The sequence below is a fragment of the Plectrocnemia conspersa genome, unplaced genomic scaffold (assembly GCF_051122295.1).
Source record: "Plectrocnemia conspersa isolate PC_06_02 unplaced genomic scaffold, ASM5112229v1 ptg000009l, whole genome shotgun sequence".
Taxonomy (NCBI): Eukaryota; Metazoa; Arthropoda; class Insecta; order Trichoptera; family Polycentropodidae; genus Plectrocnemia; species Plectrocnemia conspersa.
This window is the reverse complement of record NW_028277173.1, coordinates 7,095,200-7,120,921: the sequence shown is the minus strand read 5'-3', so window position 1 is coordinate 7,120,921 and position 25,722 is coordinate 7,095,200. Positions and strand designations below refer to the sequence as shown.

Sequence of the window (25,722 nt, the reverse complement as noted above, 5' to 3'; positions counted from 1 at the left end):
AATTTGACAGTCGCGAAACGTCTATTTGTTGCGTAAACCCAAAACTAGCCTAATGAAATTTCTAAAATTAATTATATTTTAAAACTGTTATTAGTTCAAGTTCAAAATACAAGCTAAGCTAACTAATCTTTTAGGAGAAAAGAAGCGGAAAAAGAAGTACAGACTGACTCAGATGCTTTATTTTATTTTAAAAATAGCTATCTAAACCGATATTACTATGGACTTCTAATATAAGAGTACTGATCAAAGTATATTCAAACCGAATTTTGATCAATAGGAGGGCGCAAAAACAATTATCACTTCTCAGAAGTCAAAAATTCACGTCAAAAGCAATAAAATCGTGTCGGAGCCGTCGCAGTGGGAACGCTCGGTAACGAGCGTTCCCACTGCGACGGCGACGGCATGATTTTATTGCTTTTGACGTGGATTTTTGACTTCTGAGAAGAGATAATTGTTTTTTGCGCTCTCCTATTGGGCAAAATTTGGTTTAGATGTTCTTCATTTGCTTATAAACATACATTACATAGATTCTTATCATACCAATATTGTCATATATTTATCGTCGTTTCAGTTATTATTTTGGTAATTTTTAGTAAGACCGACGATTGAGAAGTAAATAAAATTTTCATATATTTTTAAACTTGAGCTTAAAAATAAAGAAAATAAAAATACTGACTTCATATTTATGTAAAAATGAGGAACTAAAATTTCAACCGATTTTTAAACATCAAAAGAACCGTAAAAAATATGCCGAAATGTCGTTCCACCGCGTTAAATGACAAAAAAATCCCTGGTGCTAAGTATTAACCCTTCAAGCACGTATGACGTGCACCGCACGCGGATCAAAACCACCTACAGGGACGTATGACGTGCACCGCACGCGCATAAAAAATCCGTCAAGCACGTATAACGTGCACCACACGCCCATCAAAAATCCCACACATATGGACAGAAAAAAATAGTGTCCTGTTTTATCATCTACTTATAAGAACAATAGTTTCATTCAAATAACTATAAAAATGGATTCAAGCTTTAGATGTAAAAAAAAATTTATTCGAAAAAATGTTCAATTTATCGTTTTTTTTTTAAACTATGACCCCAACTTGTCGGCACACACAAAGGATTTTAGTTTTTGACACATTCAAGTCCCATAAATGATGTTTATTAGGGTATTTTAAGTATTATTTTTTTTTCGGATTTTTACACATATGTATGGCATCTTCAAAAATGGCATTTTATTCGAAAAGACCACTATTAGAATCATCAAAAGATCGCGATTTAGATTCAGATATTGTACATCGAGTGAAACTGATGTTGAAGAACAAGAGTGCCATGAAGTAGACAATTTTTTGAAAAACCTCAAATATTAATATGAATTTTATCTTCATCTCCATTAAAAAAAACATGACGTCCCTGGGACTGAAAATCTGTTTTAGGCATACGAGCCTGAAGGGTTAATAGTATTTATACCAAAATATGTTTTTTAGATATACTATCTTGGGTCGATAATTTTTTTTTTTGATTCTGTGACACTCTTAATATTAAATTAATGCAAAAAAATTGTAATAGGTTTACTGGTATAATTGCGATTATAGTAAATGTAATACAGAGATTTATAAATAGTCAATTAGCTGTGTTAAATTAGTAAAGTTGTAAATTAACTGTGGTAAAGTAGTAAATTAATATTGTGGAAAAGATTGCTGTTGTTTTTGGAAAATAAATAGCTCAGGCGATATTTATTATATAAAATTTAAGCATAATACTATAAATTACCTATGTAGCAACTTTAACGTAAAAGGATATCATAAATGAATAAAGAATTAGTTTTATTTATATTTTTTTATGTAACATATTCAAATATATAATTATGTTAAGCATTTTGCGTAGCAAATATATCTGGAGATTCGTGAGGTGGAAAATCCACTTTGATTCGTGACACAGGTGTGTCGAATGAGAATAAAATTTACCACTCCCAATAAAGAGAAAAACACATCGATATGTGTCTATATAGGTTTCTACATACAAACATATATTTTTTTACGTATACATATATAATATTATATGTATTATACATATATGTATTCAAAAATAATTTAGGACAGTAACACAATATTTCTATTCTCTCTCTAGTCAATTATAATATGTATATATAATAAATAAATACATCTACTAGAACTGTACACTTGTATATAAACTAAATATCAATTTAAAACTATATACTTTAAGTGCATCATATTGTAAAATATCAAATTAAATTTATTGGCATATTATGCCAAAATAATTTTACAGTTGCAAAATTTGTAATAAATTACATAATTATGGTAATTAAGAGTCAATCGTTTCACAAAGCTGTAAAATGTTTTTATTGCAACTTTGATCAAGATATTAAAAGTTCGACTCCGATCATAATATCTTTACAATGTTGAAAAAGACAGTAAACGCTATTTAATTTTATGAGACTATTTATCCAGACCAAAAACTTAAGAGTTCATTTTACGATATTATTGCGATTAACGACATACTTAAAAATAGTTTAATGATCGAAAACAAAATTACGAACCTCATCCTCGAAGTGGTTATCAGGATCCGACATTTTCTCGATCAACTACGAACAACTTAACTTAAACAACTCTCACTAAATCACTAAAACGACATTTATCACAACCGCTTTCAGGCTAATATTATTGCTGTTCATAGGATTTATTTTAAATGTGTATTTATTTACATTCGTCAGATGACGACCCCTGACTCTTGGGAAAAACTCGGTCGGCAGTCAGTGCAACGACTCGAAAAACTCGACACGGCTCGCAGTCCCATTTTTAGAATCGCTTCACATCGAGAGATATCGCGAACAACTTGGTTATTGAATTTATATATACATATTATTATTTTCAATAATAAAAACAATCAAATCAAAATTACACACAAACTTTATATCATTTTTCGTTTATATTGATTTTTGGAATATTTTTAATGAGTCGCAATTTCCCGAAACATTTCTTCAATTCAGCATCTGAAACAGAAAAATAAACGTTTATTAGTAACGTTGTATAAAACTTAAGCATAGTTAAAATATATTCAGTACTTGTACATATATGTTATAATGATATTTGTATTTTTAAATATAACTAACACACGAGTAGATATCTCACTGTGTTCCTTCAAATACTCAAAAACAGGTAGAAGAAACCAAAAACGACCGTCATAAATATATTACATTGTTAAGATTTTTGTTATAAATGTGTCCTGGCATTTAGCTACGTAGATACACATATTTTAAAGTAGATTACTTTTAAAATATTAGCTAAATATATACATATGGGCTATCAGGAAATTTTAGAATATAATTACTGCTGTAGATATTTTTCATATCTATGTACAATTAACTTTTTTTTTAAATGGACCTATTTATATTTGTAAAAAATTATATCAGATAATTTAACTTCCGAAGAATAAGCAATTTATAATAATTTAATACATTATTTTTAATTGACAAAAATATTTAGCTATTTTTAATCAAAGCTTATCTTCACAATTTCTTCACCTAAAACCACGCAGAATATTTTGTATCTTATGATTCTGATTCACATACGAAAAATGTACTGATAGTCGCACATTTTACTTATATATTATCGAGATAAAATACTAAGCCTGATTAAGCCACGCAACGCATTTTATATATTTTTCTAATAATATGATTTGATTTAATTGCACAATTAAAATTTTCATATGTAAAAGCTTAAAGCACATGTGATACCTAACATGTTTTCATTTTGTTATTTTTGTACAAAATTGAGAAATTTCGATATTATATTTTCTTATATCAAACACGAATATATTAAAATATCTTAGAATTTCTTGGAAATATCTTGGAAAAACAAACTACACGACCGCAACTGAAAAATCCTACCGGCAAACTTTTACATGAAGCGACGTCGAATTTGATTTTCCCCATAGGGAAAATTCAATTTCGCCCGAAATAATAAACGGGAATAATGTTATTTAATTTGTCGTGTCGTGTGTATGTGACGAGTTACAACCCTCGGAGTAGAACCCACCCTGAGGGATGATCAATCCTCAGATTTAACCCTGGGGCTTGTCCAAGTTTTCTATTATAATGCAATTAAATCCATAAAATTATCGTATATTATGTATTTATATATATACGTATAGATTTAATTCCTATAAATAGAAACGCTAAGTATTTTTTGGAATATATTTAAATACTAATATAAATGCGAAGTGAATTTTTCTCACCGCGAAAACCACAATCCTTTGGGTGCGCAAAAAAGCTTTTGGTCCTTTTTATTCATCCCCCAGTCAAAGTTTCACAATAGATTGACTTTTTAACACCCTTTGAGTCACGAACAGACGGTACTAATAATTTATTGAAATTGTTCGATGGATTAAAATCGTTCACCAACTTTTTATATGAGCATATTTTTTGAAATAAAAAAATATGACGCGTAATAATAGTCAGATAAATCTTACAGTATCTAAGATTTTTGTATTGAATTTAATAAATTTATTTAATTATTTATTTATGTGAATAGGAAAATCAAGAAAAATCGAAGCTGAAGTGATTTTTATTAAAAAACAAAAATTTTGCTTGAAAAATAGAACATATTACTAATTTTGCTTTTTTTAATAAGATGGTAATAAGGATTTAAAGCTATTTTTAATAAATAATATTAATTGAGATTCTTAAATAATTTATTAAAAGTGAGTATAAATCAGATTACGTTCAAGTGCAACGAGATTACTTTTTATTTTTTTAATTATTTTTATTTTTATTAAAATATGACCATTTTTTTGGTTTTTCCAATGCGTCATGAAGGTCATAATTAAAAAAATTTGGTTCACACCTAAGCACCATACGACATATTCTTTAATTTTAATTATGGTGCACATATAAAAATAGATGCATTGCACTCATTTTTATGTTTGGCAAGTTCGTTGAGAAGCTGTATGACTTGTGCAAGAGGTGTGTTCTCAAGCGCTGACGTCCTGGCCACAACGGGCAAGAATAAAGGATGTGATCGCGACTCTCTAAGGCGCGAAAATCACCGAGCATTGACGGTTGTCAACACCGCTCCTTTAAAAAGTGCTTCAATGACTAGACACTGCGCCGAGAATTCAATGAATTATATCCTATCGCTTCTAGCAAAATGGCACTAGGATATAAATACGAATACGACTCGTACTACCTCATATAGAAATATTTCAGAAATTTTCTTTGAATTCTCTCTAATAACAATGATTACTTTGCTTTGATGTTGCTATAAGCTAGCGGATCATATGAAACGCGAATCCGCAATAAATTATTGAATTGACCCGCGCTCCGCATATGTAAGCCGAGCATCATCACATGATTTAAAAATATAAATCGCATGTGGTAAATACACACAATAATAACCGAAACGTTTATGATAATATTCAAGCATTAGAAGAGGCGGATAATATCATATTATCTTATCATAAATAATAATAATCAACTATATAATCAGTAAGATGAAATACTTGAGATATTTTCTGACGGTTGCTTAACAATGCACTTTTAATACAGAAAATTCACGTTTTTTTAAAGATTCATCAGTATATGCTAAATAGTTTTAAAAATTAATATAAAAAGAATAAAATAAATAATCAAAGAATAAAATAAATAATGTACATTTAGATTTTAAGAAATGCGACGTTTAAAATATATTTTGGTTCATTCATCCAGTTTTTCATCATCTAATGTTTCTTATAGAGCTTTTCTGGAAATGGGTCATTTATTACTGTTGATTTTTGTAATGTATTTTTATTAAAGCTATTTATTTTTTAATTATATCCCAGCTGACAGGCAGTACGCAAAACGGCGGACGCGAAATTTGCGAAACAATGAAAATGTCATTATTTAATCGCGAATATAAATCATTTTGACTGTGTAAAACTCAGCAATGTTTCACTAAAATTTATAACAAAGAAAGTGAAAAATGTATCGCGTGCCATAATAATATAAATGCAACAATCGTAGAGAAGTGCGTTGAATTTTCACGATTTCTGTGCTTAATTACGTTCGAACATAATTAAGGTTTATTCAAGCGAAGACTTTTTAATTACACTAATTAATTAAAATGTAGAATATATACATTTGTAACAACTGAAAGTATACTTATAATTTTCACCAACTTAAAATAGCAACACAAGCAACATAATGGCATAAGAAACTAATGTTTTATGCGATAAAAATTTGCATAAAAACGCGTATTTGGTTTTATGTATGTGAAGTGTTAATAAAATCGTAACACATTTAATCTTATTATTTGTGGTTAAAATTGATCAGCTGCTGCTGATCAATTTTTACAAATGTTGAACAAAACAGAATGGTATCAGGTGAAGAGCATCAGATAAAGTCAGGCTATATAATAGTAACGATTTAAGCTGACAATCTAGCTTCGTGGATTTTTATCTAAAAGTGGTATAAGCTGACAAGAAATTGGAGAAAAAAAATTGTGTGTTTTAAACTTCTGTAACACATAATTTTAACAAAGAAGATTTGGAACGAAATATTCTGAAAGAGTTTAAATAAACAGAAGGTATGAATAAGCTTAAAGTAAAATCAGTGTTTGAGACTATTATGCTAACTTAACCCTTTATGTGCTATGTGCGGATAAATCATTGTGTAAGGCTCAAGTACAAAATTCTGATTTATCCCACGCTCAATAAAAAAAATTAAATGCTAAATTAATTTTAATAAAAAGGCACATCATTAATCAATTTAACAGTAAAAAAATAAAAATTTAATTCTGAGCGTGAGTATAGATGCAGCATAGAATGAATATAAAAATATAAAAAAATAATATTTAGTTTTTACTGTATAATTGCCACTGATTCAGCACTGATTCAAACTACATGTCGAATTTTCACTTGAAGCAAGAAGAGGCAAACGATCAAGAATGATTTTCTATCGGCCATTTTATTTTATAGAAGCAATAAAACGACGATGTATAAATAGTATTTTAAAACTATTTTTATAAACATTTGTACACATAAAATTCCTAATAAGACATTTTTAATCGAAGCACGGATCGAGTAATTTAATACCAGTTCAAAAAATAGGCTAGTCATTAAAATAATAAACGAGTAATTAGTGTGATGAGAGCAGTAATAAGAGATTACTTATTTTAACCCTTAAATGCACGATTTTTCCGAATTCTTAAAAATAAAAATATATTTTTATACTAAAATTTGGCTGAAAATGACGGCAAAAATAATTTAAAAAATATTTGGGCTTATTTTTGGATTATTTTTATAAATAAAATGCTTGTTGTAAGTATGTAACATCACGCAGAATGCGAACAAAATATACTAAAATTAAAAACATACAAAAATATTTACAAGTAGAAATTTTAAAGCAACTTTTCTTCTTAATAAAACATATGACCACACCACATTTTTCATACATTTTTTGTGAAATTCCATTGCATTTCGGCATTTTGAATATATTACAAAAAATATAATTCAAAAGTAAATAAACAATGGTATAATAACCTTTTTGGAGTATATAAATTAATTTTATTTCGTTTTATAACCACTAGCACCAATGAAAACAAAATGTGACACATCTGCACCCAACGATTTTTTTAAATGGCATTATCACGCGACAGAGACATCTATCGGAATAATTTGAAAACGCAATGGCTCGGCGTTTGTTACACATATGTAACACTATGCAGTAGAGTTCCTTTATTGCACGTAAACTGAGTTATAAGGGCTTAAATAAATTGTTGCAGATTTGCAACACTGCATTTGAGGGTTAAAGTAAGTTTAAAGTCGGTATACGATTTTATATTTTTAAAGATTTTCTCAAAATAATTAATAAAAATAAAGGCGCTAGTCTCAAACGTAAGTGTACTGATTTCCTATGCACTACGTTACACCTTATTTATGTTTACATAGAGATCTAAGCTACATTTATAGACTTATTTGACCTCGATCGGTTAAAATTGTGCTGCGCTATCTCTGATCAGACATATTTTGTACCACGTTACGTTTTCAATGGTACACTATATGTCATTTGATCATTTTTAGGTACAAAGCTTTCATAGCAGGTCGATGAAATTTAAAAAACGAACCTCTTTAACCATTTGAGGAGTATCGCCGTACATGTATGGCGATAAATAAAAAAAACTTTAATACAATAATATGTTATTAATTTTCTTAATAATTCTAAGAGTACGAAATAAATATTTCATATTAATTTTATAAAAAAATATTTAAAGCCTCTGTATTGGTACGAAAAAAATTCATAAAAGCCGAATAATATAGAATAAATATGTAAAATATATTTACAAGTGCTAAAATAAATTATTAAAAAATAGTAAAATAAATTGAAGCAATGAGATTTTTTTTTATAATTTACTATAAATGCAATATAAAATAATAATAAATAAATAACAACATAAATAATTATATAAATATACGTAAAATTAACTCACACTCTGGTGTATATTAACAAATTAACAAATGTGAATAAATAAGCTCGCTACTCAAAGGGTTAATAAACGATAAAAATGTGAGATATTTGATAGAAAAAGACCACATATTGAGTATCGGGATGATCAAAAAGTAAATAAGCTTAGATAAAAATAAAATTTATAGATTTGAATAAGAGTTTTGCATAAGCAAAAAAATGCGAAACTAGCAATATAAATTTGTAATGATTTTTTAAGAAGACTCAAGCAATTAAGTATGAAAATGATGATTATAATTTCACAAAAACGATTATTAACATCCCTACATTATCACAGCCACTCTACGCCATTATGAGATTACTTTTTCTTTTCTGATGAAATTTCAGAATAATATGTATTATGTATTACTAGACTATAAAACGTAACAAAAAAAAATTGTAACCTAATCAAGAATAATGTTTTCTCTTGATCAGTAAAACTGTGTAACTTTTAAGGTTTTTAAATGAAATAAATACAATGTTACACATATTGTATGTATTTTACATAATCTAAGGGTACTCTTATTATCATCCACGTACGCTCTTTTATTCCACCAGTATGGAAAATATGCTATCCCATTTCAGAATTTTAAAAAACGTTCAGGTTTTAGTGCATCCCATATGTACTAGCCATAAATTCTGTCGTCGTCCGTTTTCGGCATGCAAATTTGCAATCCGTTCACAATTCGAATTCAAGCGCGTTCGGAATCCAAGACCAATCTCGAATTCTTGATCCGTATGCATTCCCAGATTAAACCACTGATGCTCAATAATTGAACGGTGCATTCTATCCTGCGCTAAAATTTCCGACCTCTGGAAATTACCCCCGCAGTATGACTCTGGGTCACCGGATTTCTCTCTCTCTCTCTCTCTCTCTCCCTGTCAGGTTTCCTACCAACTACACGATCTCTTTTACGGAGAAAACAAGAGCCTTCCGCCGGTTTCCCACTACAGTAATTGGGGCGGCCGTGTAGAAAAACCGAGACTACAAAAGAGTGCCACCTTTTGACGTGTGCTGAGCCCCTCGGGCAACGCTTTCTTTTAATTAAATGTGCCAAGAATAAAAAAAACACACTCATGCTAGCAGGTGCACAAAAAGAAGTAACTCTGTGTGCCGAATAATCAGGCCATTAATTAACTAACCTAATTTATTTCCTTCGTGTGAAAGTATTGACTCAAACAAAAATAGTGGTTTTCCATTTCTTCTTAAAACTGTGTTTTTCAATTAAAATAATTTATTTATTCAAAGACTTACTTCTTAATTTATAAAATCAATTATTATATGTAACATAAGAACATATTGGATAAGAATAATTTCATCCATGATGTATTGTATTAAATTTATTATAGTAGTCGGTGAGGGTATCTATTTTTAATAGTCCGTATAGTATTGAATCTCGGTCAAACCATATAGCATTGACGCAAGTCTTAGTGAAGTATTTTGCTTTATTGGATACTTAATTATTTAGCCACAGATCGTAGAAGCAATCAAAAGTGCAAGTCTTATTATAGTCTTTGAATATTAAGTTAGCTTTTACGATAAAAACGAAGAAAATTATTTTATTTATTAATGTAGATTTTCAATGAAAGTTAAAAATCTATAGTGTGACTAAGAAAATGTGCTAATTCCGCTATTGCTATTAATTCATTTTTACTTATGCAAAAAACAAGCTTTTTTTTAAATATTTTAGGTCTTTCTACTACTCGTTGGGTAATTTGTCATTCAAAAGAGCAATTCTTTAGTTAAAAAAAGCATATGCTCTTAGTGGTTTTTAAATAATATCTGTAAATTTGTGGTTCAAGTTTAATGCATTAAAAAGTTAAATATATATAATTGATACATATTTCTTGCATGCTAAATACGATCAAAAAATGTTATCAAAGTCCCTTAAGCTTTATGTAATTATGATTATAGCTTTTATATTGTATTATCTTTAATATATTTTCCTATAGTCCAATAACTGAGGTATCTGTTATATTCCTGATTCTTTAATTATATGTTTTGAATGCTTTCTAAAAATACTGATTTAAATTCACTAAAGCTTACATTCAATGTTTCATTATTGTTTTTTACTAAATTAATAAACTAACTTCTTCATATATATTTTTATAAATCGCCATATTTATTATGTCGTTTTTCTAAGTAGGACTAATTATTTTTTATTATTAATAAAAGTTTGTAAATAAGTGATATGTTCCATTACATTAAAGTTATAGTCGTGTGCTGGGTATTCTGAGATCATTCAAACGATTTTATATATTATAATAAGAAAATACCAGCTCATTCACAAAATATCTAACAATAGAAGAGAATGGCAATGCTAAACAATTATGTAACAATTGTAAGATTTCGTGGAGCACCTAATCTAGCGCATCCATCCCGATAATAATGGAAACTACCGAAAAAAAAATTGTTGTGCGTAAAGGATGCGCGATAGACAATGCAGACAATTGTTACCTTGCCGTTAAACTTCAAGGCGTAAACATATTTCGTTAGCTGGATTATAAAGCGATGCAATTGACTCACCAACATCCTAAACTGTGATTCGCCAGATCCGTCTCGAATCAAAGATGTGACACTTCATCACATCGGCGGACGATCAGATGATTCGAAATGAGAGAAAATCACAGAGACGATTCAAGACAGACAAACCCAGAAACACCCGCATTGATATGAGAGACATTAACGGATCGTTCAGAGAACGTCATGACGACAATCTCAGCTTCTTCATTAGCACTTAGTCTACGGAATACAACTCTAAAGTGCTTTTTTTATTAATATTTGAATAAACTGCTACCAGTTTTTCCGGATTTAAGCTGCAAAGTCATACTCTATCGGCCAAAAAAACTGAAAGTCGCAAGTAGAAATGTACTAATTTTCCAATGCACTAATAGATAACGATACACCATACTTATGGTAATTTTTCATTCAAGGTAGTACTCCACTACCCCTGATTAAAAATCTAACAATGGTACACAATAAAATAAATTTTAACATCCAGTATGTTTAGTCTTTTATAAACATGCAAAGTAATAATACATTTTTTTTAATATATAGTAAAACTGTTACTGTAGATGAATTTATTAAATATTTTTTAGATACTAGCGAAAATAATATTTTTAAATTTAGAGCTATAATTTTCTTTATATCATTCACCTGAAATTTACGGTTGTGCTGCAAATTATTTTTAAATTTAACAATAATGTATTACTAAATAAAATCTGATGATAAAACTAATTGTAACTGGAAATTTTAACCAGTATATAAATCCATTATAATAGGGTATAATTAGTCACATCACTCGAGAGCGAAAATGAAAATTTATCCATAATGATATATAATATTTTTAATGTTTTAATAAACAGACAACATTAGTTTAAAAGTATCAAGTACCCAATGTTTCTGATATCATTCATCTCTCCTCTCTATATTTTTTCTTAAAGTCACAATTTATCTATATAATCAGATCTTCGTATCTTACGTTTTAGTCCTTAAAACGTATTTTAGCTGTATATAATGCACTCGCTATCTAACTAGTATATTTCTGGTTAGTTAAAAATCCTCTAGTTTTTAATTAGATTTTGGACAATAAAACGCTAATAATTTATTTGACAATGATAAATATCTGATTCAGCCCTTGCGATTCCCAAAAATGTTTATAAACTATTTTACTATCACTTAATTGTGGTTTTCAGTATTTATTCTATAAATGAATAAAATGATTAAAATAGATTATGGACTACAATTCTAGTTATTTATTTTTTTAAAGATTGCACTCTATTAAAATCGCAAATAAAATTACCTGCAAAAATAATATTTTAGAATATTAAGAATGTACGTAAAATAAGCAAACGCAGTAATAAAAACCAGATCCATGCATTTTAGAAGCAGAGATAATTTTTTTGCGATTCATTGATTTTAAAATATAAAAAATTAGAATCAAACTCAATTGCGCAACAGAACATTGCATAAGTGCATTAATAAACTGGGCTAATGCCACACCCATAATTAATTATTAATCAATACGATCAACTAAAAATAAGAGTCATTATTTATTGTTATATTCGGGTAAGCAATATTTTTGTTATACTCGAAACACAAAGAAAATTAATATATTATTCCATCAAAGATCCTCGGAGACTTTCCTTATTAATGGTTTCTCTTCTTTGAAGGTACACAGAACCAAAATAAATATTAGGCGTACGCGTACAATGTATATATGCGCATATGAATTACTCTTAATTCAATCTGCTTCGTAATATGTTATTATTAACATTTTCTCAAATTTAATTACCAAAGAGAAATTGCTGGTAGGAAACGATTATTCCAAAATGCTCCTTTCGCAAAAAGATCCCACCGGATCCGAAAAACGATGTCGTTCAGAAGCGCTTAGGGTACGCTCCTTCGAGAGTTTTCTCACAAAGAAAACCAATTTTTACACACCGCCATTGTGTGAAAATTCGCCAGTGGTCCGTTGAACTTTTAAACAATATTCTTAAATATATAAACAATATTTTTTTAAATAGAGATTATTATAAATACACTACATAACATTTTTAAACTTGTTTGCCACTGAGATAAGATAATTCGAATTTCATAAAAAAAATCATTAAAGCGTAGTTTATGATAAAAAAATATATAATTAACTGCTTAGCAATCGAAACTTATTAGTCTAAAGAAAATTTTATTCATGCCTTAAATTGGTAATATAAGCTTCTCATTAACCATAAAAGGTAACTTAGTTTCACCTTTTGTCTGTCATAGAACATTTTGAAAGGAACATAAGAGTCGCTCCTTTAAAACGATATACATTTTAGTGCTTTATTTTAAGCAAATATTTGACGAAAAGCTAGATGGTCAGCACAAAATAATATTCACAAACAACACTCTGCATAATTAATTTCACATGAACGCTTTGCAGCCTAAACGAGAGTGGACTTTAATTATGTATATTGGGTGAATTAATTAGCTTTCGCCTAGTTTCTAGCTGATTGAGAATGGATGGCAAAAACGATAGCGATGGGATAATTTTTTTTTCGTCGTGTGTCTTCCATTATATTTATGGATGAAGATTATGTTACGTCGTTTAACAGTATGTCATTTTTTTATCGACAGTGATATATAATATTCATGACATGAGTTTGCCGAAAGAAAGACTATTTGTATGTATTACTTCCAGGGCTTATATATTTTTTATTACACTGTACAATAATTTGCTACTAAGAAACCTTAATCTTAATTATATAAAAATTTTATAATAATTTTCAAACATCTGACAATGATAGGAAAACATCTATGACCGAAATTCTTCAAGAGCAGATATTCCAATCTTTTCCGTAACTTATATGAAAGGCGTGCTTTCTTTTTAGCAATGAAATGATTGCAGCAGAAAATTTCATAGAAATTAATAATATGGAATATAGATTTTTATTTATTATATTATAAGCAATAAATATTTTTTACAAAAATAAAAAACATTTTAAGCAATTTACCAAAACAATTAGAGTAGAGCAATGTGTTTAAAGCTTTATGCTACTAAATTAAAATAATATTTACAGTATGATAAATACCATTAAGCTGATTCATCTAAAGATATTAAATATTTAGCGATATATATATATTTTAACATAGATACATATTTTAAAATTTAAACACAAACTTCCCAATACTTTGAACCCGAACGTTAATTAAAAAGCTTGACGCAAGATATATAATTACCATCACCTGCGATTGGCAGGTGATTGACGGTTTAATAATTTTTTGGATGTATTTAATCTATTGTATAATAAATTTATTACAACAAGTTAAAGGCTAGACAGTAAACCCGACATTTTTATAAAAATATACATATTATACCAATATTACGTTATCGCAAAACATCCATCAAATTTTAACGATATAGGGTTAATCCAGAGCAAATCCCAGAACCCAAACAAAACCGATCCGAAGGTGGACAGGTATATGATTTATCGAGGGAAAAGCTAATGCAGTTATAGCTAAGCATGGCATGCGATACGCCCTGGCCGTATATTATATACATTGTGGTCAAGAAAAACGATGCTTATTTTTTTATACCCAACCGAAACTAAAACCTTAGGGGTGAACGGGAAAGCAGAGAAAAAATAACAACGCTTTGACTCAAGTGTTCATCTACAAAGAAATCTCGAGATGGTACATTTTCTTTATTTTTTCCTTCTATATTACACCGGCAAAAAAACGGGTAAACACGTTTCGAATTTGATGAGGGTCAGAAATACCCTCACATCATCAATAAGTAATATTTACAAGTATATTGTTTTCGCGACGATTCTACAGCTAAGAAGAAAATTTGGAATATTTTTTATCACTTATAGTATTTTTAAATGTAATTGTGTTTTTAACACTATATACACATAACATATATAATTCAGTATTACTACTATGCATATATAGTGAAAAATATTTATATATGTATGTATTATATATAAATACATTATATTAAAAAAAAACAGGAGGTAATCACATTTATTTTTGTAGGAATGTTCGTACTTTACTCTTTTTACCACATGTGTTCAAGCGTTTTTTATCCGCTTTTTTTTACTATAAAATCGAATTTATATTCAAGGGATGTTTTAAAGATGAAAATACAAATATTGCGAAAAGTGAAAGAACAAATTTTCTGTTCGGAAAGTTTTCTTAATATGAAAATTAGCTACAAACCCTTTATCGCTGAATGTTAACAAGATTCACGCAATATATTATTCTAAACATTTTTTAAAAAATGTGATATAGAACTATTTGGTTGTTCCATCAAAATACAAATCTTGATTTTTTTTATATGATGTGATAATTAAAATTGTAGTTACTGATATTTTGGAGGCCCTTAAAAATGCGGGCAAGATAATAACATCAATGGTAATAAATATTCATTCGATTAAAAAAATTATTTTTTTCACAAAACCTTTGTACGCTTTTTCATTAGCAATTTCAGTTATTATTTCAGAATAGTCTATATGGTAATAAATTTTGGGTGTTACTAGTCCATTTAGTCACTCCGTAAAAAATGTTCATTTTAGAATACTATATAATCTCAAACTTTCTGCTACACTTACAGACAAGTTTGAAAAAAATCGAAACACAATAATTGTGTTCAGAATATAATTAAGAATCCATGCAGTATTAGTTTTTCTAAAATTTTGTCAATTATTTCATTCTCATATTTCTCTTAGAATAATGTTGCGTATAAAACTATAATCATAAAATTCCCATTAAACTTTTAAAACATGCAAATAAATGATCTCAGAATTAACAATCTCTCACATTAACCAACTTGTTTTTTTAAATACTCTGTAATGCCTGCACTACGCTCTTTGGAAGTTGGCCAAGGTTGGCCAAAGTTGGCCAAGGACGAAGAATATTGTGGGTTACTTCGGTCGAGATCGGTCTAAAATCTCTCGGAAGTTGTCCGAGGTTACCGAGAATGGAAGGTAAAGTGGGGGTAATTCAGTCGACTTGGCCAACTTCGAGCGCTTCCGAACATTGTCGGTAAACGGACCGAAGTCAAAGGAACTGAAGTCGGAACTGCTCTTTCAAGCGCGAGCTGTGATATACTTCTCCTTTCGCTCTCTCCCGTGTTAAGTAGCGAGAGTGAGAGAGATAATGATATGGTTTTTCGCAAACTGAGATAGAACAAGTAACTCGGTTCAATTTCAATATGCGCGTAGGCGTCCTATGGTCAACACACACGTCGAGCGCTGCATAGTAGTCACGTGGGCAAGTTATAATACCACATGCTTATCGGGGACTTCAACATACTTTTACTGACATCTTTGAACATTTTAGGGCACCAAAAGGGACTAATTATATTTTTAATAGCATATTCTTCTAACAGATATCGTTTTTATATATTTTTTATATAAAATTAAATAATTAAAAAATAATTAGTGGTACTTGATTTTGTTAAAAAAAATCGTTTCGAATATCCTTATGTATTTTTCTAGATCGGATTATATAAATATCACACCATAACGAATTCTTATTTAGAATCGATGGCGACAAATTCTAGGATAGTCACAGATGTGGTGTTCGTATTCTGAAGTATAATTTTTATGCTTTATGGCATATTGCAAAAGCCGACAAAGATTTTGCGTAAATTGAATATTTACGACCGAAAAGTTTTCACTGATATTGTATTGGTGAGTGCCCACACAAACTTTTATAATTATCAGTAGCGTAATTTTAATAATATGACAATTTAAAAATTGCGATTATTTGGCACATTTTTCGATCGCGCGCAAATATGCCAGCTGTACGTGACAGCAGCCGCCGCGCGGACGTCATTCACATATGTGTAGTGCAAGCATTAGGAATAGAGTACTATGTGTTTGAAAATCTTTTTGGACTTTCACTTAAGAAATTTTTTTAGACAATACTAAAGATAGTTTTTTATCTTTCTGCAAAAGATTTTGCTGAATCCACCCCAGCAAAATTTAAAGTATGGTTTCCACAGCCATAAAAAGTATTTTTATTAAATGATATTTTTACGTAAAAACTGCTTTTACACCATTTTACTTCTACCATTAGTTTGATTATCGTGTCAAATGATCTTGAAACAAACTTAGAAAGTGATAATGGATTGAGATTGATTAAAAAAATGCTTCTGCTTAAGAAGCATACATCTGCAATGTTTAAAAATATATTTATGTAGTATAATTTAAAAAAATTTTGCAGGTGCTAAAAGCAACGCTACTGGTCTGTAATTATCAATGCGAGACTTGTCACCCTTTTTATGAATAAGGGTGATCTTAGAAAATTTTCACAACCCTAGAAAACAAGTGGATCTCAATAATTAAATTCTATTTATATATAAAATTGCATTTACGTTAAAATACATTGCCAAAGTGATAATTTTCTATTATGTGAATATTGTTTTTCACACTAAAAAATTAATAATATAATATAATAAAAATCTGTGTATGTATATACAAATCAGATTAATTAAATAATATTGAATTAAATTACAATATTAGTTAAAATACTATATAACAATAAAATGCATAATTTTTCTCATTTAATAATAAAAATATTCAGAGAATTTAATTATAAAAATTGCAAATAAATACCCCCAATAGCGAAATGAGATAATTGTTTTTATTTACTAAATCTTTTTTAGTATAAAGCAATAGCAAATAATTGTAAAATAAGATTTTTTTTAAATCAACATATTTCTCTACATATATAAATAATGTAAATTTTTAATCTTTGTCGCATAAATCTTGTAGAGTTAATAATCAAGATTGAATAAAACAATCAATCATAACCTATCTGAAACTAAAATTTAAAAAGTAGAAAATAATACATAAATATTAAAAACAAATTTTTATACAACACCATCAGAAGCCAAAGCACATAAAACACCTTATCATCTAAATCTTATTATATTTACCGCAACCAATAAGCCTTGCAATAAAAATAAAGCTCTATACACAAGGGTGTGATACAAATCACCCATAAAATATTTTTTCATACAACATAAATATGACATTATCCAATATAGCAGGGCAAGCCAACATTTTTGTGATTGCGATTTATTTCTCTGTATAAAAAAAATCATCGCAATTTACCAATAAACAATACTCTTTTATATAACGCTTACAAATGTTTTAGTAAAAATATTACAATTTAAAATATAATCACATCAAAAAATAATAAAGAAAGCCAAAGAAAAAGAACGTAAATACTACATTATATAAAATACTAGCTGTCGGTACCTCACTGTCGTGAGGTACCGCAGCTAGTAAAATATTCTAATAGTATCGTTGAAACTGCTTAGTCTACTTGACAATATCGGAGAAAAAAAATAGTTTTTTTACAAAAACTCACATAGATCAAGATATTCATCACTCTCAGAATTTCGTATATCCAATTTTATAATATTCATATCAGAAAATGCGAATTTAGCAAAATACGTAGAGCCAAAACAAAACATTAATTTTCGTACTGCATATCGAATTTGATGAGAATAAAATCACGCCATGATCGAATGGTTGGGCATCTCTACAATAGAACATACCCAACATAACATATTTTATTTTAAGACTCTTGCCAATTTACGTTTATAACCACTAATTAATAAATTTAAATTAATTGATACATAGCTCAAATCACGCGTTACATTAACTATTGTAACAACGCGATAAAATTGAAAATCGCCAACACGTAACAATTTATTAACCGACAATTAAGGCCGCGTAATGACACGGCGAAAGTCGCGAACACGCTCGCGACATTGCCCCCGAAACGTTAATTCAAAAGAGAGCGTGTTCGAACGCCAAAATAATGTCAAACGATTTTCGTGCCCCAAAGTAATTCCGGTTAACCGCCGAAAAGGAGCAGAATCGAAAAAAGAACTGAAAACTCATGCGAATTTTCCGCGAGAGTTTTCGGAGCGAAAACTTCCGATAGTTAAAGTGAATTAAGTTCGGAGACGAAGTGATAAAGTTTTTCCCAGCGAACGCCTTTTTAGAGCAGTCACTCGGAGAATTAAGTCGAGAATGTGCATAAATATTGGTGTATGTACATGTGATGTATAAATATAATAAAAACCGTATCTCGAAATTGGTCCTTCAGAAAAGTTTCTCTGACGCAAGCAGCTTTTTAAGACCGCAATCTAACTTTGAAATTATTCTGGACGAAATTTCAAGTCGATGTGTATTTTATTATGTAATGTATGTATGAAACTACAATTGAGTTTCGAGTTTGTAAATAATGTAAGATCAATTATGTTTATTCAGCTGTGAATATTGTGGAAATAAATATTTAGCCGGATTATGTAAATCAAATTTTATTGCGACAGTTAAAAATGTTCAATGTTTACATTGAAATGCTTAAATATATACAAAGCCAAAATTATATACAATATATTTAAATGAAAAGTTTATTGAAGATTTATACGTAAAATATATAGAAATTTGACTACTAAATTGATATAATGAACGAATAAAAAATTATTATATGTTGCACTAAAAAACTTTTGTTAAGTTAATATAATGGTAACATTTTATATTTCCATGTTATTTATAAATTAAGGGTCAACATAATAATATTGTTTTTCATCCACGTGCGTAAAATAATTACATACATCAAATATATGCACATACATATATAATATAGATAGTATACATAAAAAAAAATATTATACAATGACTACATAGCAAACTTTGTGTACAACATATTGATCGTTAAATAATTATACTGCCTTTGGCTTTATATTTTACCTTAAACATAAATTTGTTGTTTCACCTGATAATAAAAAATATATTCACAACATATGGCAAAATCATATTATGTAAGTCAAATGAGTTATAAAAGAGGAAAATATTTTTCAAGTATTTTATATTTTATATAGAGTAATACACCCGACACATTTTTTTTAATTAAAAATATTCATATATATAATCATAAAAATTATGGTGTGATAGGATATTAAAATGTTTACTAGATTTTAAAAAAAGATTAGTTTATAACAATTTCAGATGCAAATATTCAAATCAATTTTAACATATTATTATGTAAAATTTGCACAAAGATAACAGTTTAAAATTTGTTTTTAAATATAGTATTGAAATATTTGCATTAATTTCTAGGGATTTGCATGAAAATATACCATTCAACTTTAGTACGCAAAATAAATATCCAAATTTGTAATAATAGCTTAGAATTCAATGATCGTATCTAGATATGTACATATCTATACATAGTAATATTTTAAAATCTGTATTTATAACAGTCGTAATTTAAATTATATAAAATCATAGACAAAAAGATATTTAATTATTAAAAATAGTTTTCTCCATTTAAAACACACAATTTTATAGAAGCAGTATTTTATTACCTCAACTCATTAGTCTATTTATCTTTTTTTATTCTTAAAATTAAACTTGTGTCAAAATTTAAGTAAATTTTTAATTAAAATCATTATCTAATCTAACGTGTTAAAAGTAGTACCTCCACTATTATTGTATATTATAATTTACATACCTAAATTATTATTATCATTGTCAATATCTTATAATGAAGCAATTACCTTTTTATTATCACATATTTTTTTATAGTCTGAGTGGCATGACAAAGTATATACACTAGAGATAAGTTAAAAAATATGATTTTTTACATTTTTTGATAAATTTTAAAATTTGGTTAAAAGAGGTCCGAGCCTGATATTTTCTGGCGTCATGTAGACTTTAAAAAAATGCAACATTATAAAGTCTTATTTATTGAGAATCTTATTAAAAAATTATCCAATTAAAAAAAAATATTTTTATGAATATTTTTAATTAATTTCCAACTGCTACAGCTTTAAAAACAAGTAGTGGATTTAACCTGCTTAATTAACAAGTGCATTTAAAGCAAGTTGTAAAATAAGGAACAAAGAAAAGGACAAAAACTTTGTTTGAAAATATAAATTTTATGACCGACACTAGGAACTACTATTTAGAAATATTTATTTAACTCTTTCGAACATTTGTCGGTTAACAAAATATTAAAAATGCAATATCAATTATTTGTAATGGTTATATTATTAATTCTTTGGCAAGGATTCATTAACCGGTTACTTAAACAAAAATCGATTTTTTATGTGAATGACTTAAGATTTTGTTATTTTTTGTAGTGTAAAAAAAAAATATTATTCGTTCAAATTATATTGAAAAAAATTTAAATTATGGTTTTTTCCATTTTTTCTGAGATTTCAATATTTCTCTAATATCAATGTTTAATTGATTTAAAACCGCTGCAAAAATTAGTAGCAGTCGAAACATGCTGAATTCACAGCTATTTTCAAATTAGGTAGTGATAAATGGTACACGGATTTCTGATTACCATTTGAATTAATTACGATAATCAAACATTTGCCGTAAAAATGTAAGGATCAATTAATAAAGAATGATTATATTATTTGGTCCTTGGTAAGTATGTACGTTGACTAAATAAAACAAGGGTCAGTGATTTTAATAATATAAGATGGTGTCATGTTTGTTAAGATACTAGGGTAAATATCACGTAAATGAAATTGTCTGGTAATACAATGAAGATCAAATATCTTAGCCAGAATATTGATAATATCCGATAAAACTTTTTTTAATAAATTAATAATGTAATATTTATGTATATATTGCGTTTCTTTATATTTAAAATATTAAATGCTAATTAAAATGCATAACTTTTTATCAAAATTGTTGTAAATGAAATTAATACAAAATAATTTTCATATACCAAGTTATATTCTGTATATACCATATATTGTATGTTTTCATATATCTAAATTTCTCAAGAATTATTGTCAAAAAATTTGATCAATTTCTCATTTGCAGAGTGATGGAAAACATCAAGAAATGAGAAACAATACTCGTACTAATATGCACTATATTTTTTTGTTGGAAAAGTGATACTGTTGCAAAATTTTAAAACAAATAATTTATGTACATAGCAATAATCTGCCAAAATGGTGTCTGTGTGAACTCATACAGAATTAGGTGCCATACATAAATAATGTATAATACTGTTTTAATAGTGAAATCAATATACTGTTAAACGTAAAAAATAAGTAAAAAGAATCTTAAGGTATCACAAGTCAAGCTCAACAATCTTAAAAATTGTGTTTGGTATTTTTTCTTTGTTTAGTTATATCGTTATATTTTGAAATATGTATATTAAAAGTAAAATATTGCTAAATGTATAATATTATGATTCAAAAACCAGTATCCAAATCGTATAATCCAGACGTCTCTATTGAGTCGGGTTAAACTCTATATTTTGCAAGGTTAACGTGAAGAGGGAAGCGGTATTTAAATCTTAGTCGATGCTACATGTAGCTCTTCTTGATTATCAATTATAAGACTCAGCTAAAGATTTTAATTGAGATTGAGAATCATCTATAGATTTTCTTAGCAATTAGCTAACATTTTGCCTCGCTTGGATTCTATAAGATTCTAGGAATTAGTGTCTTGTATTTTTTCGTCCAAGGAGACCACCTTAGATATTATATATTAGTGGCACAAAGAAGTAATAAACGCGCAAGTTTATCAATATGATATATTTACGAAAGAATGTGCTTAATGGCGCGGTCAAGCCACGTAGCATCCGCTTCCGATTCGTAGCGCATCCGGGGCCATGTAGAAATTTATGACAGAATTCAGTGACCCCTCCTGTGCGGGTCCAAAGGACACGACGAGCATATGTATGTCTGTGTGAGAAAGAGAGGGAGGTGGGTCGTAAAATCAACGCTGCATAATTCAGACGAATGTCGGGGGAGCTAATACGAAATCGATGGAAAAGGCTTATGAATAAGTCCCGTGCGTGATTTATGTACGTGAGTCACGATTTTTCACCTGACGGTATCGGACCCTGATTCGACGGGGGCGACCTTTTCGTTTTTTGTAGTTTTTTTTGAAAAGGAAAATCGCTTCAGGGGTTCGTGATTTTAGATGGAATGAAAAATGGACTTGGTCCTTTTTGGTAGAAACGGCGCGCGTTGACGGAAAGCGACGACAAAAAATGTAATAAAAACTTGTATGTGGTAAATTTGAGAATGTTTGATTAATGGATGCTGAGGTATTTTATTATATTTAATTATGTTGTGAAATATTATTATAGTGTGTAATAAAAATATTTTTATTATAATTAAATTATAATTCTTGCCTTGTATAAATATATTCGTACTACGTGAATATTTATTATAACAAGTATTTATAGGATCATCTGAAATCATTGAGATGCAATTTACTTGTATTGTACAAGATCTGTTAAACAAGTCTTAAAAACCAATGGATTTTTTTTCCGTTGCACATCCAAAAATATGCATTTTAGCAACCTGCCAAAAAATGGCAATTAACTAGTTCTACATGTTTTTTTCCGAGAAGTTACAAAGATATGAATTTTAAGTTGCATAAATCTGTCAAAAATGGAATTCTATAATTGCTTGGAAAATGGCTTTTTACTTACTTTTTTGATTCGTTGTTTGTGTGGTTTACAATAGATCTTTAACGCTTAAGCAAGAAAAAATGTGCTACTTTTAAAATAATTGCCGTTTATAAACGCACCGAAAAAATAACAGCGAATAGCTTTCGATCAATAATCTATAGATTTGTGTGACTCCAGGCAATAATATCACATATGATTAATCAAAGGATCGGAAAATAGATGGATTGTTGATCTCTTCCCATTTCCTTCATTATACGAAGGTTCGACCCTGTGACATCTTAAAAAAAAGCAGCACAATAGACGAGTGGTATAAGTCTCTGACTATTGACCTGAAAGACCTGGGTTCGAATCCCATACGGACCGATCGATCATCACAGATTAGATTCATCTAGATTTTCCTAATTTCCCGGATGAATATCGTTATCATTAATTAAAATCTAACTAGGTCGTACATATCTGGTATTAAAAATTCTTTAATAATGAACTAATACTTATATGTATTAAAATACAAAATAAAAAAATCAAAGCAGCCGCTTCCACTTTGATCTTAAAACTGGTTCAAACCAGATTTGACACATTTTTATCACATCTAAATTAACAAGAGTTAACTTAATATAAAAAACAAATGGCACATTACAAGTGCTGTTACTCAAAAATAATTAATAAGCTTTTGTAATCTTTACTAAAAATAAACCCTTATGCCAATCTTTAGTACTACACATAATTTTAAATCGCACTAGCTCAATTTTAATTAATCACCTCGAAGCCGATCTTCAAGGCACGATATAAATATAAAAATGTCGAAAGTTCAAGTCGGATTCGAACCAACGGCTATTAACCAGATAAGTGACTACTTAAGCCACCCATCTTAGTTAATGCTTATTAAGATAATTTTTATATATACATATACATTATGATACATATACTTGAAATAAGATTATCGCGGTTGGAAAAAACACATGTCAATCTAGCTGTAAATATTTAACTGTTACATTAAAATATTATTCATAATTTTCAGTATGTAGATAGTATATATGTTACAGTGAATGTGTATTATCAGTGAAGCTATATTTTTACTAGTTGAATAGTTAAAATGTATCTAATATATGCTCAACAATTTTACTGCTCAGTATTAGTAAAACTGCAATTGTCATTTTAGAACATTTTAGAACAGCATTAAACTTCACTAGTGCCTATCAGTTAAATTATGTTTTCGTTAGTAGAAATATATTATATATCTAACAATGTACATATATTCCAATTTCACTGAAACGCCAGTAAAAATATAACTTCACTGGTGATACAAATTTATGTATGTAGTAAAAACGTTATAAATTACTGCTTTCAATACACTGAAATAAAAATTATAGTATCATATAAATTCGATAAAGATCAACTGTTTAGTTGTATCAGAGTATAACTGAAATGTTACATTGCTAAATTAGTAAAATTATGTTCTCCATAAAATAACATATAAATGAATTTAATTGTACATTTTTTTATGTGTTATTAAAGAAGAAAAAATATTAATAACAATAATAATAATATATACAAAAAGGTCATTTTTAATGTGTTGTATATTATCTTAAGACATTTAATCATGCTTTATCATAATAATTAGATTCCTATTATTATGTAAAACATAGACAAGTAAAATACTTTAAGATACTGAATTATTTAATCTGGTTCATATCTGTAAAATTAATACTTTTAGAAGCACATTTTTATTAAAAAAAATTTTTACTGTTAAGAAACCAATTTCACGACTCTAATCCTACCTATTATTTATACCATTTTTGATACAGTTCTTTGAGCACTGTTAAGGTGTTAAACTAACTACCACTCTTTTCTATATACGAAAAATGTGATATGTCTGACACAATTTAAAAAACAGATTTGTCTGCAAAGCATGCTTAAAATTTTTATTATGGTAATTTAAATATAAATATATTTTTAACGCATTTTCTATTTATATTTGTATTTATTTAGTTAAAGGGTTATTTTTTTTGTATATTACCAAAACACACATTTTTTAAGCTACAATATTTTTTGAGGTACAATAAAATACAGTTTTTGCTTTAATATGTTTTGAGAAAAATGCACAAAATCAGTAATTTTATATTGTGAATAATTTTAGTTGAACTAAATCTAATTTTTACTTAAAAGTATATATTGAATAATATATATATATAATCAATTTTTTTAATAAATAATTGAAAAGTTCACAGATTGTTTCATATATTATTTACTACAAATAAATATTTTA

At 28.2% G+C, this 25,722-nt stretch overlaps 1 protein-coding gene across 4 annotated transcripts in view; it reads right to left on the bottom strand.

Moving 5' to 3' along the window:
• Dpp10 (Dipeptidyl peptidase 10) overlaps positions 1–25,722 on the bottom strand; it is a 174,427-nt gene that overhangs the window by 114,819 nt on the left and 33,886 nt on the right. For all 4 annotated transcript variants that reach the window (XM_088192148.1, XM_088192151.1, XM_088192150.1 and 1 more), the window contains exon 2: positions 2,561–3,013. In XM_088192148.1, the coding sequence (XP_088048274.1) occupies positions 2,561–2,593 (33 nt within the window). In that variant the 5' untranslated portion in view covers positions 2,594–3,013. The remainder of the gene's footprint in view (positions 1–2,560; positions 3,014–25,722) is intronic.